The sequence below is a fragment of the Lolium perenne genome, chromosome 6 (assembly GCF_019359855.2).
Source record: "Lolium perenne isolate Kyuss_39 chromosome 6, Kyuss_2.0, whole genome shotgun sequence".
Lineage (NCBI taxonomy): Eukaryota > Viridiplantae > Streptophyta > Magnoliopsida > Poales > Poaceae > Lolium > Lolium perenne.
Genome location: NC_067249.2, coordinates 121,334,434 through 121,354,033, shown reverse-complemented (window position 1 = coordinate 121,354,033; position 19,600 = coordinate 121,334,434). Strand labels below are relative to the sequence as shown.

The 19,600-nt window shown below is 48.0% G+C and overlaps 1 protein-coding gene across 1 annotated transcript; it reads right to left on the bottom strand.

Annotated features, from left to right (window-relative positions):
- Positions 1 to 7,087: 7,087 nt before the first annotated feature.
- On the bottom strand, positions 7,088 to 11,299 carry LOC127330408 (two-component response regulator ARR14-like). Its single transcript, XM_051356631.2, has 6 exons — positions 11,152 to 11,299; positions 10,886 to 11,041; positions 8,940 to 9,299; positions 8,764 to 8,840; positions 7,357 to 8,478; positions 7,088 to 7,253 (listed from the first exon to the last, which is right to left on the bottom strand). Exons 1-6 carry the CDS (start codon positions 11,297 to 11,299, stop codon positions 7,212 to 7,214), a joined length of 1,905 nt encoding a protein of 634 aa, XP_051212591.2. The 3' UTR covers positions 7,088 to 7,211.
- Positions 11,300 to 19,600: the final 8,301 nt, after the last annotated feature.

Below are 19,600 nucleotides of genomic sequence, written 5' to 3'. Positions count from 1 at the left end.
TGCCAAGGAGGCTTCCAGTCGCCCGAACGACTGGGTGCCTAGGCCCTGGTGCGACTGGCCCGAAACTCCCAGGCCCCGGAGCGACTGGGCTAAAACCCTTGGATGGGCCGACTGGACGCGAGGCCCATGCGACTGGAGGAGGAGATTACTTGCAAGATCCCGGATTAGTAGCAACTGATGTGATTCAGACTTATCCTCATGTAACCCTAGATCGGAGGTGCCTATATAAACCCCCGAGTAGACCCTAGAAGACAGACCATCTTGGATCCAATCTCCCCTCATTGCTCTTGGTGTAGCTGCCGACTAAGCCCACCCCCCTCCCCATTGTAATTCTCCACAGAGTAATAGATCTAGCAGGACGTAGGCCTTTTACTCTCCGGAGGGGCTGAACCTGGGTAAAACCTTGCGTCTTGTGCACCTCGCTCCGCAGATGGTTGTGTCTCCTTGCCCCCGCATCAACGAAGTGTTGCACCCTGTAGCACCTGTCGTGGTCATATCCACGACAGTCTATCCACGATAACCCATATCATGTCCTTCCTTTTACTGGTCATTGGTAATCCGGTAACAAAATCCATTCCAATCTCATCCCATTTCCATTCCAGAATATCCAAAGGTTTAAGTAGTCCAACAGGACTCTTATGTTCTGCCTTCACTCGCTGACATGTGTGGCATTCCGAGACATACTTGGCTATCTCCCTTTTCATGTTGTTCCACAGAACATCTCTTTCAGATCCATATACATCTTCGTACTTTCCGGATGTATTGAGTAAGGTGTCTCATGAGCTTCCTTAACTATGATTGCCTTAACTTCTAGATCATCTGGTACACATATCCTCTTTTGAAAATATAATGAGTCAAATTCTCCCACATGGAATTCTGATGGTTTTCCTTCCTATATCCTCTTAATTTTCTCTTGGATGAATGGATCATCAACTTGTTTCCGAATGATCTCATACTTCAAATCAGAATACATCTCATCCATAATCCTCAAGGTTGCTACACTTCCTACTGCATCACCTTGAATGAGTAAGATCTGAGCTTCTTCTAGTTCTTTCCGAAGTTCCTTTGGAATTTCCCATTCCGTAGGTTGATTCTCAGTACTTTTTCTACTCAAAGTATCTGCTACTACATTAGCTTTGCCTGGTGTATAGTTGATTGTCAATTCATAATCCTTGACCAACTCTAACCATCTTTTCTGAATCATATTTAATTCTTTCTGAGTAAAGAAATACTTCAAACTTTTATGATCCATATATAGCTCACACTTGGATCCATAAAGAAATTGCCTCCAACTCTTCAAAGCATGGACAACTGCCGCCAACTCTAAGTCATGTACTGGGTAGTTGTGTTCATGTGGCTTCAGTTGTCTTGATCCATAAGCTATCACTTTTTGGTCTTGCATTAAAACACATCCAAGTCCATTCTTGGAAGCGTCACAATATATTGTATAATCCTTTCCTGGTTCTGGAACCGCTAGTACTGGTGTTGTAGTTAACTTCTCTTTAAGCTTCTGGAAAGTTGCTTCACACTCTTCAGTCCACACAAATGGGGTGTTTTTCTTTAATAACTTGGTCATTGGTCCTGCAATCTTCAAAAATCCCTCAATGAATCTTTGATAGTAACCGGCCATTCCAAGGAATCCTCTTATTTCCTTATCCTTCTTGGGTGAATTCCACTCCAATACGGACTAAAATTTACTTGGATGCACCGCTATACCCTCTTTGGTTATGACATGTCCAAGAAGTTCTACACTATCCAACCAAAACTTGCACTTGCTGAACTTAGCATACAGCTAATGTTCCCTCAAAATCTGCAAAACTATCTTCAAATGCTTTATATGTTCTTCTTTGTCTTTGGAATATATCAGAATGTCATCAATAAACACTATCACAAACTTTTCCAAGTACTTCATAAATATCTTGTTCATCAAATTCAAGAAAATAGTTGGTGCATTTGTTAGTCCAAATAGTACAACCAAGTATTCATGGTGTCCATATCTCGATACAAAAGCTATTTTCAGAACATCTTCCTTCTTAATCTTGATTGGTGATATCCTGACCTCAAATCTATCTTCGGGAAGACTCCATCCTTGAACTTGATCAAACAGATCTTGAATTCTGGGTAAAGGGTACTTGTTCTTGATCGTTACATTGTTGAGATTCCTATAATATTCACACATTCTCTTGCCTCAGTCTCTCTTATCCACAAATATAACTGGAGTTCCCCATGGTGATACACTTTCTTGAATAAATCATTTATGTTCCAGTTCATCAATCCGTGCTTTCAACTCCACTAACTCCTTTGGTCCCATCTTATATGTTGGTTGAGCTATGGGTGCTGTGTCTGGAATCAGGTCTATTGTGAATTCTATCTCCCTACCGGGTGGCATACCCGGTAATTCCTTGGGAAATACATCTTGAAACTCATTCACCACTGGAATTTCTTCAATCTTTACCTCCTTCAAACTATTAAGCTCCAATCCTATCTCCAACTGAGTGTATTTGTCTCCCTGAAACACTATCTGGCCTCCAATGGAATTGCGGAGTGATACTGTTTTGTCTCCACAATTTATCACTACTCCATTCTGTGTCAACTAGTCCATCCCTAGGATGAATGATATATCCTTCATGGGAATGATGAAAAGGTCCATGAAAATACACACAGTCACATATGGTTATGACTTGTGCCTCTTTCACGTGGGTTACTGAGATCCCCCCCCCCCCCCCCCCCGCGGATAAGACCATTATGGGATATTCTAGTTTTGAACATCTAATCCCGTATTTTTCCACAAATTCCCATGCAAGGAATGAAGTAGTTGCTCCCGTATCAAATAGTACTTTGTCAGGATGAGTAAGAATGCTGAGCATACCTAGGACTGCTTGGTCCGACTCTCCAGTTTGCTCTAAGGTTGTGCAATTCAGCTTTCCATACACCACTTTTCTCATCAATATGACCCCTAGTAAGGTTATTAAGCTTGAAACACTGCTTTTTTGCACAACCTTCGTCCCTATAATGCGCGTAAACTAAACTTTTGCTCCAAGCAACGTGTTTTCATTGGTTATAGTCCTCTACAGAAGGGTGTCAAATGTCTCGATGTGTCCACTGGTCATGTATATATATGGATGTTGATTTTGGTGAGAACGCGTTCCCGTTTTCCTCTCTCCATCCAAATGTAGGGGCTCAACTTCGCTCCGAAATTCTCCTTTTACCTAATGATGTCTTACATGAACATGGGAATGCATCTACCAATGATCAAATGCCCAATGTTCTTTATATACCTATGTATAACCATGCACCACAATTGCTCCTATTCATACTATAGATCCCAACACCGAAAATTCGAGTTCAAATGCTGCTACCAGCTCTTCAAATAGTGCATAAATATCCATGTCTGCACAAAATGACACGCATGGCGCTCAGGAGATGGTTCTCCCGCATCACCGCCCCCGCACGAGTCGCGTGCCACCACGTACGTCTCCTACCCGGTACCCTTCTCAACCTAATTCTCTGCGCGGTCCCCCGTCGCCGACAGGGTCCATCAACACCTCTAGCTCTCCCAGGTCGCCCCACGAGCGCGCGCCTGCTAATGACAACGACAGTTCGCTGTCCCCATCCTCTGCAGCCGGATCTTCTGTGGCTGCCTCCTCAGCTGGTCATGACCCTGTTTCGCCTCAAGCTCCACCACCGCCTCTTCCTCTTGGTCCTTGGACCCGGCTACATCAAGGTATTCTTCAACCTAAACAATATACTGATGGTACCATTTGGTATGCCATGTTCCCATCTACAGGTGAGCCAAGCAACCTTTCTGATGCGCTTGCGGGTGCACATTGGCGCAAAGCTATGGAAGAGGAATATATGCTCTCCTTGAAAATAAAACCTAGCACTTGGTTCCTCCCAACTCCACCAAAACTCTAACAGACCGCAAATGGGTCTATCCTATCAAGAAACATGGTGATGGCACTATTGATTGTTACAAAGCTCGTTTGGTTGCAAAATGTTTTAAACAACGCTATGGAATTGATTATAAGGATACTTTAGTCCAGTTGTCAATGCAACTATTATCGGGCTTGTTCTGGTAGTTGTTGTCTCTCGTAGCTGGAAATTTTGACAGCTAGGTATCAAGAGTGCGTTTCTTCGTGGCGTTCTGGAAGAGTAAGTGTACATGAAACAACCTCCATGTTTTGAGAACTCTCTCACTCCCCATACATATGCAAACTTGATAAAACTCTTTGTGGTCTCAAGCAAACTCCTCGGGCATGGTATGCTCGTTGCGCCGTCTACGCAATGGTGAACCCGCACATCGTTGTCCTCCTTGCGGGCACCGGTGTTGTCCTGCAGCTTCTTCTGCGACTCGATCGACTCGACGATCGCCCACTGCTGCGCCGCCTGCTCCTCTGGGTCTGGCCCATCATCATCGAACCAGTCAAAGTCATCGTCGTCATCTTCCTCCTCCTCCTCCTCCACTTGCGCCGCCGCCAACGCCTCTGCCTCCCAGGCCACCGCTTCCGCTGCCGCCACCTCCTGCTCCAGCTCCTCCTGCCGTTGCCGTTGATGGAGCTCCCAATGCACCACCGCTCGTGCAGCTTGTTCGCATGCAACTGCCGCTGCAGCTGCTCTGCACGTCACCACTCGCCCATCTCCTCTGCCCGACGGATGCACGTATCTTCCACCGTGGCAGCATCGAACGCCGCTATGGTGGTTGCTTGCGCCACCTCCTCCGATGCTTCATTGTCCGCCAGCTCTGGGTCAATGTAGAACTCCGGTGGTGGTGGAGATGGAGGTGGAGGTGGAGATGGTGGTGGAGGCAACTGGCCGCCGCCGGCGCGGCTCATCATTGCGCAGGTGGTGAGCAGGCGACGAGGCATGTGTTGCGGTGGAGAAAGGGATGCCGGCGGCTGTGGTGGCATCCATTGAGCGGAGGAGGCCTTTTATAGGGGCCGGAGACGCGAGAAGAGGCGGGAAGAAAGCGCAGGAAGAGGCAAGAAGTCGCGGGAAGAAAGAGCGGGAACGCGCGGTGGCGTGCGAACTGTAGCGACGCGTAGAGGAGGCGCAGAGCCGCATCGGGGAGGCGCAACGCCGACGGGATGTCTCGCCTGCCCCTTTGTCGCCATTAAGGCAAAGCTACGACGCTTTGTTTGTGTGTCAATGACGCGTCGGGCCCACCACTCCTCGCCACGCTTCACGCTCTGTCCGGCGCGCTCGAAGCATACCCTATGGAGCAGGGACGGGCTCGGGATGCCGGACAGCGTATTGGGCCACGCCTGGCGGAAAGGGCCTTTGGGGCGCGCGGCTGGGGCCGATAAAATGCCCGGCGTTCCCCAAAAGCCTTTGGGGGACGCGAATAGAGATGCTCTAATGTGCCCACCGTAGTTCTCCGGGAGCACACCATCCCTTACGGTGAGTTTGAGCTTGACGATGCATCCAAGATCAAGAGAAGCCTGCATCCCAACAGCGACAAAGATTCATGCCCCTGGGTTTGCTGCGGAAACTAGACAACCGCCTCGCATTGTCGCCGATTCTGCTTCCGATGAAGAGCCGTCGGCAAGCGCGAGATTGACCGGCGGCGGGGGCACCTCGGGAAACTTCAATTAAACTCCTCCACGCTCTTGCCGTTGACGAAGAAAGGGGATAGAAGGGAGATAGGGTGGTGATCTCGGTGGAGGTTAGGGCGGCCCGTAGCGCCGCAGGGCGCTGAGGTAAGAAAGGAGATACCACGGAACTGCCCGGTTGGTGCGGTGCGTTTCGTTATCTTTTTAAGGGTGCGCAGACATGAAAGTGAAGTCGTGGATTTTGAGGGCTTAAATTGCAAAATGTGGGCGACGGTCGTATCGGTGTTTTATTAGTAAATATTGAGATTTATTATCATTTTGTTCGGGAACAAGTTACAAATAAGTTACCGGATATCAAATTTATCTCCAGCAAGGATTAGGCTGCAGATGTATTCACAAAAGCTTTGCCTGTCAAGAACCTTGATGACTTCAGGTGTAATCTCAACCTTTCTCAAGGCAATATCTGTTCAATATCTATTCTTCTAGGTCTCCTTTCTCTGTATGTATATGGATATGGAGTAGTACTCCAATCCTATACGAATACCTCTCAATGTATTGCCATAGTGGGGTTTTTCCACTCATATATTAACACGTACCCGAGCCTCCAAAGGGGTATGGTTTTCTGCCCAAATTACAGGGTGGATAGATCGGTATAACTTGGACACTTCGGAGACGTCGCAGTAAGAAAGTGGCATTTGTTTTTCACAGTCACATGGAAAGAAATATTTCGCTCCATACAAATTACAAAGATTTTCTTGTGATGTACAGGGTGATAGACAGAGAAAATTAAGACAACACATTAGTGCAACTGCAAATTCAGTAGCATCTGTCACTCAACATCATAAATTATAAAATTGTTCATCATAAATTATAAAATTGTTGAAAGCGATAGTGATTTGCTGATAAATGAGCTGAACATGAATGTGAGAACCAAGTCTTGCATTGCTGACACCGTCCAAGAAATCAAAAACTCCCTCTGGTCCTTCCAGGAAGCAAAATTCTCCAAGGTTAACAGAGAGGCAAATAAGGGTGTTGATGGTTTAGGCATAGTGCGTTGAGTGATGTGGTGTGGTTGGGGCGTGCCCCACTCTGTGTGGTGGACTTGCTGTATCAAGATTGTAAGGTTACTGACAATGGTTCTGATTAAATGAAATGCCCTATATTCAAAAAAAGAAAACATCAGAAATTATAAAACATGAATAGTCACTTTTGGAACTTATGTGCCTATGTTGTGCGGGTCCAATGCTGGTCATGTTTTTATTTGCAGGGGAATCTCAGGAATAGAGGCAGCATTGCACTCATCACAAGTACATGAAAAATGGCTCCATATGACATAACATAAACTTATTTCCATTCTAGAAAATGGAAGTCTTATTACAACCGGGGAACTGCATCGATGATGCGTATAGCCAATTATTCTGCACGTCCTCTTTGACGTCGGGAACATAAAGTTATTATATGATCCTTAAAACACAAGGACCAATTTAAAATAAAGGCTGAAGTAAAGTAGAAGCCCACACCGCTTCTAACTACCTACTACAATTCGGCGTTTTTTTTGCACAACTCCGCAATACAATGTGCAAGAACCATGGACTGATGATCATCATCTGGCCTGCACAAAATGCGGAGAGATCTTTGGCGCAGGTGGGGCGAACAAAGGAACTAATATTCTTCACCTAACAAAGTAGCATCTGGATTGAAATCCTGCAGTAAGAAAAGAAGTTCAGATTCAGATGCACCTGACGTGCCCAGCAAATTCATATGCAGAGCCTAAAAAGTAGGCAAAGTGAATGAGAATAGTTGTTACCTGACTATCCATGTTAGCAAAAATATCCTCCAGAAAGTTAGAAGTGCTGTAGGTTAGCTGATCATTAGAAGCTTGCTGCCCAGCTGGGTCATCTTGCACAGGTAGAATGCCAGATGCACCCTCCCCGCCATTAAGCATCTGAGTCTGCGGTGCGACAGAGCTGTCCAGATGGCCAGGTAATGCAGAGTTGCTGCTTCCACCACCATTAACCATCTGAGATGGCGGCACGAGAGAGCTATCCATATAGCCAGGCAATGCGGAGCTGCTGCTTCCACCACAATTTACCATCTGAGCCGGCGGCGCGACAGGGTTGCCCGCCTGAAGGTTAGGCGATGGAGAGTTGGTGCTTCCGTCATTGACCATCATCTGATTCATCGATGAGAAGTTGGCATTGGCCATCTCCATTGGGGCTGTGTTGCTTGCCATGTTGAATAATGGCATCATCTGCTCACTGTAGACACCCACTGATGTGGTGTTGTTGATGTTGACCCCTTCCATCTGATTCTGCAGCTGCTCATTCTGAAACATGGCCATCTGGCCAGATGCGGGTGAAAAGATTGTCAGTTGATGGTTGATCTGGGGGAGGTTCACGTTCACCTGTGATGATGGGAGGAGAGGTGCCGTGCCCATCAGTTCTGGAGGCTGCACCGGGAACTGGTTTGTAGGTTCTAACAGCCCACCATTTGGCATTTCTGCTGGGAAGGAGGAGCTGCCAGGATGGGAGGAAGGCACCACGCTTGTGTTCACCTCCAATAGTTTCCCACGCAGAACACTCACGTAGGCTTTGCGAGAACGGATACGAGCAGGGCCATGGATACGAGGAAATGCATCCTGCATTGGGTGATCTGATGTCTTTGCCAATGGGCCAGAAGCGTCGCGGCTTCCTGGCATGAGGCCAACATTATCGACTGTGCCCGTGGCCCATTTCCTTGGCTGAACATAAAGACCTTGAGGTGCTTCGTATAGATTTTGTGAACCACAGGAATACAGGGCTGACGACGGCGGGAGTGGGACTATCTGCTGACCCATGTCCATGTACGAGTCCCTCCGCTCGAACAAATCACCCAGAGGATTAGGCTTCGTGGGGTCATCGATTACTCTTTTCAGATAGAGCCGATACTTCTGAAATGAAAATATATATGCAAGAACATATATATGAGATTCATGCTCATGGGAAAGAAATGGAAGGCATGCGCGAAGCAAAAAAGATATGAAGGTGTTTCAAAAGCGCTAGACATGTTGGGGCATGCAACATATCAGATATGTCCCATATTTTCACAAATGAAACGCTATTTTCTTACACACATCTACATAAAAGATGCATCACTAAAGGTTGGACTAATAAACGAAAATCTGGAAATCTGGAAATAATATGAACAAAAGCATAAGGATATATAGAAGTTAAACCTGTAAGTGGCTCGAAACACTCTCCCTACTAAGGTTATGGACATTCATCATTTCTAATATTGCCTTTGGAACCGCCCCTGCATTTACGTAATCATAACATTTTGTTACTTAAAAAAATCCAAGAACCATAAAATTAATTTTGGTGAATAAGCAATGAAAAAATTGTGAGATCTTACGATCGAGGCCAAGTCGGTTAACAACTTCTAGGAACCTGTTGTGTAGGTCACCGGTCCATGACACCCTTGGTTTCTTCCTGGTGGTTCGCACACTCCTGCTTGAGACTTCTCTATCAGTTCTCTTCTGCTTTGAACACTTCTTACTCTTTGCACCACCCTCAGCAATCACTGGTTGCCCCACCCTCTGGGCAGCATCATCACTGTCACTGTTGTTGTAGTTGACAGCGACGTGGTTTTTCCTTACAACATGTTGCCATATGTTTCTGATATCATTGATATCCACGGGTTTCACAATATAGTCACACGCCCCATGCTTTATCCCCTTGTACACGGTTGCCTTTTCTCCGTTCACAGATAGCACTGCGTGACATAGGGCCAGAGACTAAGCTTTGGAATTTGGAAATTTAAAAACTTTAAAACTTGACATCGAATTATCCTCATGAGTCCAGATCAAATATTTGAGTTCAATATTTTTAATTACAACCCAATTGTAGAAGCCAATATGTTACACTTGATGAGAAAAATTGCATCACGACAACAGTTAGTTTGATGCATCAAAGTAAAACAAACGGGGTAAAGTTTACACACCCAACAGAAAGAATCAAAAATAATGGCCACATACCTAACCGTAACTCAATGCATATATAGAAACCATCACACCATATTCATAACTTCTAATTATTGCTGAACTTCAAGATCAAGTACTGTTATTGACCACCTTTTTTCCCTAGCCTATTAGTAGTAGCTACCGTCCCAGGAAATTTTCTTATACATGTAAAGTGGTCATCTAAAATTTCAGGTTTCGTATGATTATTATCCGCATGGCAAACAGTTTTATTATTAAAATTTAGTCAAATAAATATGTGTTTTAGTTACACTTTCTCTAAAATTGATGGAACTACAAATTTATATGCCATCCATATGCTAGATCCAGTCAATACATGTGTCTGCATAAAAGGGACTCTCCTACTTTATATGCTATTGTCAGGAGTAAATAGGTTTGAAGACCGTCAACTGATCTCAAGTAAGGTATAAAAACTGTCTCTTTTTTAAGCATGAAGAGAACTTAGTTGAAGCGGAGACTTTAATAAATAATTACTGGAAGACCCATCATGAGTTCAACTAATACACACATGTATCTGTTTATTTCGATTTTCGTATCTCTGGTAATAGAATTGCAGAGTTCATGCATTACGTATAAAATTAATAAAATAAAATCATCTATAATTATATATCTTCTACCACAAACCCGCATGAACCGACACCCCACCCCCACGTAACTCATGTGTCGCTCCATCTCCGCTCCACTGGCCATCCGATTTGACTGATGCACGGTCAGATGGGACCACATTGGTTTGGCCTAAAATTGGATTCTTTCAAAAAAAAAACTAGGATTCTACCACCCCGCCATCTCCCAATACTCCTAATTGTAACCATCACCGCCATCTGCTCGCTAGTCGTCTCTTCTACCACCCCGCCTTCATGAACCGCCATCACAGCCGGTCCCGCCATCCCCACCTAACATATGTGTCTCTCCACCTTCGCTCGGCTCCTCGCTAGCCATCCGAGCTAAAAGACGAACACTTAGATGGGACCGCATTGCTCCATGCCGATACAAATGATGCATCAGATGTGACTGTGTTGCTCCATGTTGATAAACATGATGCATTAGTTTGGTAATAACTTAACAAAAAGTTGCATGTCCCCAATTCGAGAAAAAATTGTTTGATTTTATCTACAAAAACTAGGAAGTGTGTGTGCGCAACAACACATATATGCACATCCTTCTATAAAACTCAATGCATGTACTCGTGCCATATATAGAAACATTGCTAACCTCATGAGTGAGGACTAATAAACGTTCTTAATGACCATGAGCTAGACAACAAATAGTTAGTAAAACATGAGCTAGCAAAGCTGGACAGTGCAAGAGAGATTAGTTATACTGATGACTGGTAGATCCATCTCGAGGCCGATGATCTCCATGAGCTGGAAGCCATCCATGTTTGGCATGTGCACGTCGGTGATCACCAGGTCGAACTGCTCCTCCTGTTCCTCCCTCAGCATCTTCAGCGCCGTCATTCCGTCCATCACAATCGTCGCTGCATCAAACCCAATGAATCAAGCATGGCAAGGATTACTCCTAGCTTTGACTGGTTCTAATGGGTTAGGGCAAAAGGAGAGGAGGAGGAGGCAGATCGAGAGCGCTCACGCTTGTAGTTGCACTGGCGTAGGACGGCCGCCAGGACCCTCAGGCAGACGCGGTCATCGTCGACAGCAAGCACGCGCAGCCCATTCGGGAAGTTGTCCTCCGCCACCACCGCCGGTTCCTTTCCATGTCTTCGGTCACCGCTAGCCATGCCTAACATATAAAATGAAACAACACCCACAATTAAACAAACATATAAAAGGAAACAACACCCAAAATCGCCCCTAAAACCCCCACCTTTCCAACCTTCCTCTAATGGCTCCCTCGATTGAAGAAGAACAATCTACTTGGACAGAGAGCAGAGATCATGGTGGATGGTCTGTAGGACGTGCGGGAAGCGCAATTTATAGGTCGGGGAGCCCTGGAAAGGTGCAGTGGGAATCGCGATGTGGTCCCCTACCAGAGAGGGAAGGCGCACACTCACGCGCCACGTGTTGCCACCAATCTTCTACTCATTAATTTCTATTTTGTGGCGTTACAATTAAATTTTTATCACTAGTGTTTGTCCGTTTGTGATGTTACCCGTGGGAGGGGCAGCGAAACCACGGGCACGCTGCTGGTTTCTCGCTTCAAACCAAAATTGGGAGCGGTAGTGAGATCACCTGCTGCCACGTAGGGCTCATATTCGTTCATGGCAGCAGATATATAGAGAGAAAGTCAGACCTTCCAGTCTACCATCATCAATGCAGAGAATTAACACCCGTAAGTGTGCCTAATTAAATTACACCTAGTTTTTGTTTGTTTTACGTTTCTTGTTCTTTTGGTAAATGGGGAGGTCCCCTTGAACTCGTACTTGTCCATAATTAAACTTGCCCCTTTTTTTAGCTAGTGTTTATCAGGCATAAGATCAATAATTCTAAGACTTACATACCTTTTGGTTGGCTCAAATAATTTCACCTCCCGTGAGTTTTGGGCCATAGTTGCTCAACCTGATCTCCACTTCATTGCGTAAGTGCTTCCCTGTAACAAACCATCCATAGATGTAGCATTATTGGGCACAAAATTGCCAAATCGACGTTAAAAATTCATAAGATGATTTTTTGGGTGAATCAGATCCATTGTATTGATAAATGATCAATCCGATCTTTCTTAAGTAAGCGGTATGTGCCACAGCTTATCCGGTGGTATAAATGATTGCATGGAGTCAACGTATCGCGTGAAAATGGAGAAACGACAAAAACTCCGTACTGAGTGAAACACCGCTGGAAAATGCGAGGTTGCTCCAGGCGACAGATGCTCTCGATTGATGCCATGTTTTCATTGGTTGAAAATATTGTGGGTCCATAGGGTTCATATGACATTTTAATAGCACACTGCCAAATACCGAATACACGTGTTATACGACCAGCATCTCGGGGAGAGAGAGAGACCATGAGCTTGTTTCATACTTTCTCTCCCCATGTTTATTTTGCAGCGGCGGCCCAACCAAGACCAAGCAGCGGCGTGACCTGATGCGATGCATAGTGAGCATGATCTGAGGGGCGGCGCATGCACCGGGAGCTACGGCGACGGCGCATGCATCGCGAGATGAAGGAGACCCACGCAGGCAGTGGAGCCGATGTGAGCTAAACCTAGCGGCATGACCTGAAGCAGCGCATGGAGCGACCTAATGCGGCAGTGGCGCAACACATTATCGATCGACATGCTCGAGAACTAGGAGCGGAGCACGACTATGGACAAGGCGATGATGGTGATGGTGAAGGATGGAGTGAGGACGATGATGAATGAGGTCGGCATTAGTGAGGAAGGTGGACCTGGTATGATCGTGGAAATACGCATATAGGTGGTTGGTGAGGGAGCACCTGGAGGAAGTGTATGTAGCCCTACCGAGGAAGATGTCGCAGAGGGAGACGAGATCTCCAGTGTGTGTGTGTGTGGAGGGGGTGATAGGTAGCCGGGGAGGGGATCAGATCACTGTAGATTTTTTCCATATAACATGCTATTGCCGGATATATATAAAGTTTCAGGACATCCAACAAGATTTTACACCAACGAGTTTTAACGAGGTTCCATCACACATAAACCTGAACAAACCGAGTTTTAAAAACAATTGTGGAAGAAAAAAAAAAAGGAGCAGACATCGCAGGAGCTGGCAGACCTAGGAGGGAGAAATTTCTCTTCCCTTCGAAGGCACCATGTATATTATATTGTACTCATTAAATATGACAATTTAGCGAGAAAAATACCCTGCCACCACATTGGTGCTACAAGTACCGTGGACCAAAAGATTTTGGAGTTCCTTCACGAGATAACTCTGTGTTGAAAACGCCCACTCTCATCCGCTAATACTACAATATTTGATAATATATAAACATATGTTCTTTTTTTCAAATATCTTCCAGATCAGTGATATTTGATGAATTGCCAATAATTTTGCATTGTTATTTAGGTGGGTCGAGACCTGCGTAGTCCAAATAAAAGATTCCAAGTTATGCGCATGGATAACTCTTCTATGAAATATGATACGTCAAATTCTAAGATTAAAGAATATGTTAAGGCTTACCATCTTTGAGGTGACATGTTCATGAAAACATTCAACGTTCAGAGATGTACACTAGTTGTTTTTCGGTGTGATGACACACCAAGTTCGGTGTGGTGGATGTAATAGGGCTTCTTTTGCCCAACTTCTTAAGCTTAATACAATGACGCGCAGATCTCCTGCGGGTTCACAAAAAAAACGTTCAAGAGAAAAAAAGGAAAGGACCATTAGCTAGAAATGGAACTTCAGTTTATCTCTCTCACCCACCATCCGTTCCGACTGATTACCCCGTCTTCTTCCTTTTCTTCCCCTCTTAATTGCATGGATCCTCGTAGAACTGAACAACCAGTAGCATGCCGGGTCATAAGCCTACTAAACAAAGTTTGGTGGAAGTTTTGTAAGTTGAAAATAATTGACATGTCTTAAGTCCATACCTTCCGAGTGACAAAGTACAGTTAACTTGTTTCAAGGCATGGTTGAACATAACTATCTTTTATTTACGGTTAATGGATATCGGGGCGAAAGCCAAAATCAATGTTGGGAGTTTGTAGCAGAAAACAAAAAAATTCTAACTAATGCAACCCGGTTTCCCAGATCTATATAGGAGTAATGCAGGAATATAGATGATATCGGTGACATACCCTCGTAGACCGATAGCGGTTAACGTTCCGCCATAATGTGATCGATGTAGTCTACTTCGTCGCCAACCTCGGGGTCGTGTGGACATCCTCCCATACCACAATGATTACCGAAAGTGCAACACCTCGTAGTTTCGCACATATACAGTGCTCAACGACCCTCCCGGCCTTAGATCCAGCTAAGGTTGCAGAAGAAGATCTTCTGGATCCGATTCCGGCAGCGCTCCCATGTACCGGGTGGAGTACTCCCTCCGTGCGCAGCTCTTCGAGGAACCACGGGTGGAGATAGAACTAGAGAGAGGGGAAGAGGAGAGGGAGGTTCCCAAGGGGTTTGTTGAGGGAGCTCCTCAGCAATGCCCACCATGATGGGCTTAGGGTTGATCGAATCCTGGAGGCTAACACGAGATATCGGATACCAAACAAACGGGGAGAGAGATTTTACCCAGGTTCAGGACCCTCGGTGAGGTAAGCCCCTTACTTCCTGCTTGTCTAATCTTGATTTATCGAGTAATACGGGTTACAATGGGGTAGCCGATAGACTACTATGGTCGACTCGCCGGGATGCAAGGATTTTAGGGTTTGTGTACTAAGTTGCCGTGGTTTGCGTATTATTCTTCTTCTGAGTTTGGTAGGTCCTCTCCTGACCTTTATATAGTAGGCCAGGTCTCGAGAGTCCTATCCGAACTTGACTAGATTACATTGAGATCTAATCTAAACCTTCCTTAAGCGATGTCTTCTTGCCTTGTTCATCAAGAATTCATCTCCTGGTAGGTCTTCTTCGTTCCAACCGACGTTCGGGCCCACCTTGACCTTGGATAAGCTTTGTGGTCCCCTAGTTGGACCAAGGATGGTAGACTAATATCGGGTACCCGAAGGGTAATGCCCACATCAGTAGCCCCCGAGTGACTGGCCAAAACGAAGGCTTTGGGCAGAGATTATTGTTGCTTCATCTGAATATTTTGATTAGTAGAAGGAAATTGAGTCTTCATGCTTGTCGTAGATTTGAAGTCGTTTGATATCGGGTGCTCGTCCCGATGGGATTAGCCTCGAGTCTAGATGCGGATTTTTACAACCGTGCGTAGAGTCAAGTTGTACTACTCGAAGATCTCACTGCATGCCGATGTTTTTTGAGCTTCTTCTATCACCCGGTACTTTTAGTATATCTGGTCTATTAACACTTCGGGTGAAAGCGAATAATTGATCATACGTAAGTGATGTTTGATGATATTTTATCATGGTTTTATAGATTAAATGAATTCAAATCACAATTGAAGTGTATGCAAAATATGAAGATTTCTCATCAAGTAGAAGAAAGAGGATATCTGCGTACATGAGAAAGACAAAAATATTTCAGTTCAGATACAAGCAATAGCGTTGTAAACATTGAGGAGACGCACACACGTGAGCTATGTTTTGCATGACTTAAAAATATGTAGAAGCTCTCTTAAGGGAAATGATTATGAGTGGGAACCACTATCAAAAGGAGGCAGTATTTGACTGATCGATCAAAGGATGAATCGGTCCATCGACCAGTACGTACATGTACGGGACTTGTTCAGTTGTTCTCTCTAAGCTGCAGGTAACTTCGCCGGTGGCTTGATTAGTTGAGACCTTTGGAGTGTATTGGGTGATTAGATAATCATCATGGGCAGCCATATGTATTTGGATGAGGGCCTCCACCGAGCTGTGCGGAGAGGTAGTTTCGTGACTGGAAGCACAACTCCCCGGAATACGTAGTCCTAAAGGGCAGGTATAAAAGAGCTTCATGAGGAGAGGCATAGAGATGGAATTGGATTCCTTTCCGGCCGCACGCGACGCCAGAGCTTCCTTTTCCACAGAAACCAATCTACATCATCACACTCGGATAAGAGGGGATAAATGGAATCATGAGGGAAGCCATGACCGTTGAGGCCGGGTCCCCGCCGGAACTGGGCGCTGGGCGGCGCCGCCGCAAGACACTTGCCCCTGGCGAGCTGCGTGGTCTTAAGGAGATCTCTGCGGTGGGGGGCGCGAGCTGTTTCGACGTTCTCGTGGAGGACGCGGTAACGGATAGTTCTTCCGATGAGTCGTGCGACTCCGACGTTCCTTACAACGTGGCCATGGACGTGGTCGGATCGCCGAGGGCGCCGGAGTGGTCGACGTTGGTGCAGCGAGGGAACAGATCGGACGAGGAGATGGTGGCCGACTTCTGGTCGGAGCTGGGCTATCCCACTCCGGCGTCGAGGGTCTGGGAGTCTCCCTCGCGGACGGCGAGCGCAGGTACGTTGTCTTCTCGGTCTTGCAGGGCGGAGGAGGTTCCTTGTGGAGGAGCGCCGGCGGCTTCTGAGGTACTAGTGCCGGTGGTTGGCGGACACCGCCAGGCTGCGACCTCAGCCCAAGGCCTACGGCTGCAGCGGAAGGTGAGGGCGGGGACGTGGCGTGGTCCTATCCCGCCGCGTCGGTTCTCGCCGCCGGCAATCCTTGGACAGTTCATCGTGGCGGCGAACGACGGCAATGCTCCGAAGGTGGGCGCCGTTACGGCCGTGTCCCACGGCGTGTCGTCTGGGGGGGCAGTTTCCCTAGCCCGTGCATGGTGGTGGGACCGGGAGTGCCTTCTCGTGGGCCGGGTTGGCCTACGTGTTGCGATACCTGTGGATGGACTCGGGTATTCGGTCAACGCTTCACGATCGTCCACAGCCGCCGCATTCTTCGTCCATGACTCCTTCGTCCACGCCTCCGACCTCATCGCCACCGCCTCAGGGATCGTCGTCGCTCCTGGTTTCTCCGCTGTCGTCGACGCTTGGAGAGCCTTCTTCCTCGACAATCTGTTCCCCTCGCCCGTCTGCGTCTCCGTCAAGGTCTGCGCCGCCCTCGCCTGCTTCATCATCGAGCTCGCCCACGGCTGCTTCCTCTTCATCAAGGTCCTCGCCGCGGGTGCCGAGATCTTCATCGTCCCTTCCTAGGTCGAGTTCTGGTTCGCCGAAGTCTTCTAGTGCTGCGTCCCCCGCCTCGACAAGTCCTCTGTGGGCGTCGCCGTCTCAAGGTCTGCGGGTCCAGGGGGCTTCTGCGGCTCTCCGTCGGGGGTGGGCGCCTCTGAGGCCACCGTCGTTCACGGAGATCGCTGCTCGCCCGCCGGCCGGTATGGCAGGGCAGCAGCAGCCTGGGGGCTTTCCTCCGCCACGGGGCTCCAACCCGGTTTCGGCCGGCCATGCTGGGTTGGCCCGCATGCCGGTTCCTGGAGGGATACCGCCCATGCGCCCCCCCCCCCCCCCTTCGTCGGTCAAGCGGCTCAAGGAACTCCGAAACCTGCTGCTGCTCCGTTCCGCCCGGCTGCCGGGGCCGCTCAGCCACACCTTGCGGCTGCGCCGGTCATTGGGTCGCATCTCCCGTCGCGGCTGTATTTCCCGCAACCTACGGGTCTCATCCAATGGGGAGCGGTCATGCCGCAGGGCCCGACGATGCCTCAGCCTCCGGTCATGCCTCCAATGCAGCCTCAGGTTGCCGCCAGGAAGCATAAGAGTAAGAAGAAGAAGACGGTGCAGCCTACGACGGTCCAGGGAGGGTCGGCTCTCGCCGCTGGAGCTCGGTCTCTCGGCCAGCCCTCCTTGCAGTCACAGGGCTATGTCTCTCAGGGATCGTTGGCTCCGATGCAAGGGCACCATCACATGTATCGGTTCCCCTATATTCCGTCAGGGTATGAGCAGCACGGGCAATTTCCATCACAGTTTCAGCAGGTACCTGTTCAGACTCAGCTAGGATAGAGTGTGTATGGACAGCCGCAGCAGCAGCCAGGGCCTCAGCCACCTTTGGTGCAGCAGCCGCAGCCTACGGCACCCCAGGCGGGTGCGGTGGTTCCGGCGGCGGAGGTGACCAAAGCAGCTGGTAAGTCCAAGAAGAGTGTTAGGTGTTGGAAATGTGCGGATAATTCTCATGCTGTGAAGGACTGCAAGGTTGACCATTACTGCTATATTTGTGATAAGAAGGCACACCCCACAGCTCGCTGCCCTGTGCTTAAGCTACCGCGACCGTCTGTTTTTGTTTCTGGGTCTGGTCTTCTGGAGACATATTTTACTGCTTTCCCGGACTCAGTGGTTAATGATGATCTTGCCCCGACTCAGTCGCCTATTGCTCTTGTAGTGGTCAGTGGTGATCTGGTGCCTGCAGATGTGATTGCTAAACAGGTGGCTCGTCGGTGTTCTGACCATCCCACTTGGAAGTGGGAGGCGGTTCCTCATAGTGATATGCAGTTTTTGGTTTCAGTTCCTTCCTTTCATGATCTTGATAGACTTGATGGTCTTCAGGTGGGTGTGCCTTCTTTCAGCTCGTCTATCTCCATATCCGCTTGGCAGTCAGCAGAGGTTTCTCACAAGGCTGAACTCGAGAAGGTATGGCTGCACGTCGACGGAGTGCCTCATACGCTGTGACACTTTCTGGGTTTGTGGGCTGTTGGTTCTCTTGTTGGTAAGACTGTTGATGTGGATCTTGTTAGTCTGAGACGCAGGGCGGTGGTGCGTATTCAGGTAGCCATGCTACAGACTGGGGTTCTTGGTGATCCGTCTGATGAGGCTCGCCCGATTGCTAAAGCTGATGCTGTGGTAAAGTTTAAGGCCTATGAGTTCCGCTTCCGCAGGGAGCCTGCAAATTATATTCCAGAGCCGGATTTTGTTCCTTTGGTTTGGGTTAAGAAGGATGATCCTGACGAGGGAGGTGACGGTGCTCCAGATGGTGGGGAGGATGCTATGGACACTTCGGAGCCGAGAGTGGGGCCTTCAGCTTCTGAGACTTCTCAGGTTCAGCAGGGAGGATCTAGCTCTTCACCGCCTGGGGTTACTCATGCTATGGCCCCTGTGTTTGCTGTCACGCCGTTTAATCCTAATCCGCAGACACCGCATGCTATTGAGGCGGTAAACAGGTTGCTGGCAGTTAGTCCTTCTTTGGAGGCTTCGCCTTCTGCATCGGCTACCGCTCGTGTGTCGGTGGATGATTTGCGTTTGGCTCTAGATGTTGTGTGTTCTGGTTCTACTTTTTCTTCTGGGCACCGCTCGGACATACCAGCTAGAGGTCGGGTATGTACACTCGCCCGTACTACTCCTGCGGCGGCCAGGCGGGCTACGGCTGCTATGGCCGCTCGCGAGGGAGCTCTTCACGGAGAGGGTCTCATGCAGCATGCCGGTAGGACGGCTGTGGGAGAGGTGTTGCCGCTTGGGGGGTCTTCTTCGCCCTTAACCCCACGGGCATCCTCACCTGCACCTAGCCGAGGGGAGGCCGAGGTGCCGGCTTCTCCTTCCTCCGCCGCTGGTGGGGGCTCTTCACCGACCCCGCCCCCGCAGACGACGCCTTCGCCACTTGGGCCCGA

What these genes read in the sequence shown, in the direction of transcription:
- LOC127330408 (XM_051356631.2), bottom strand. Translation starts at nt 11,299, where the DNA reads ATGGCTAGCGGTGACCGAAGACATGGAAAGGAACCGGCGGTGGTGGCG. An exon ending in ACGCCAGTGCAACTACAAGC is followed by an intron (nt 11,042 to 11,151) that starts GTGAGCGCTCTC and finishes GGTTTGATGCAG; the next exon opens with CGACGATTGTGATGGACGGA. An exon ending in GTGTTTCGAGCCACTTACAG is followed by an intron (nt 8,479 to 8,763) that starts GTTTAACTTCTA and finishes TTTTCATTTCAG; the next exon opens with AAGTATCGGCTCTATCTGAA.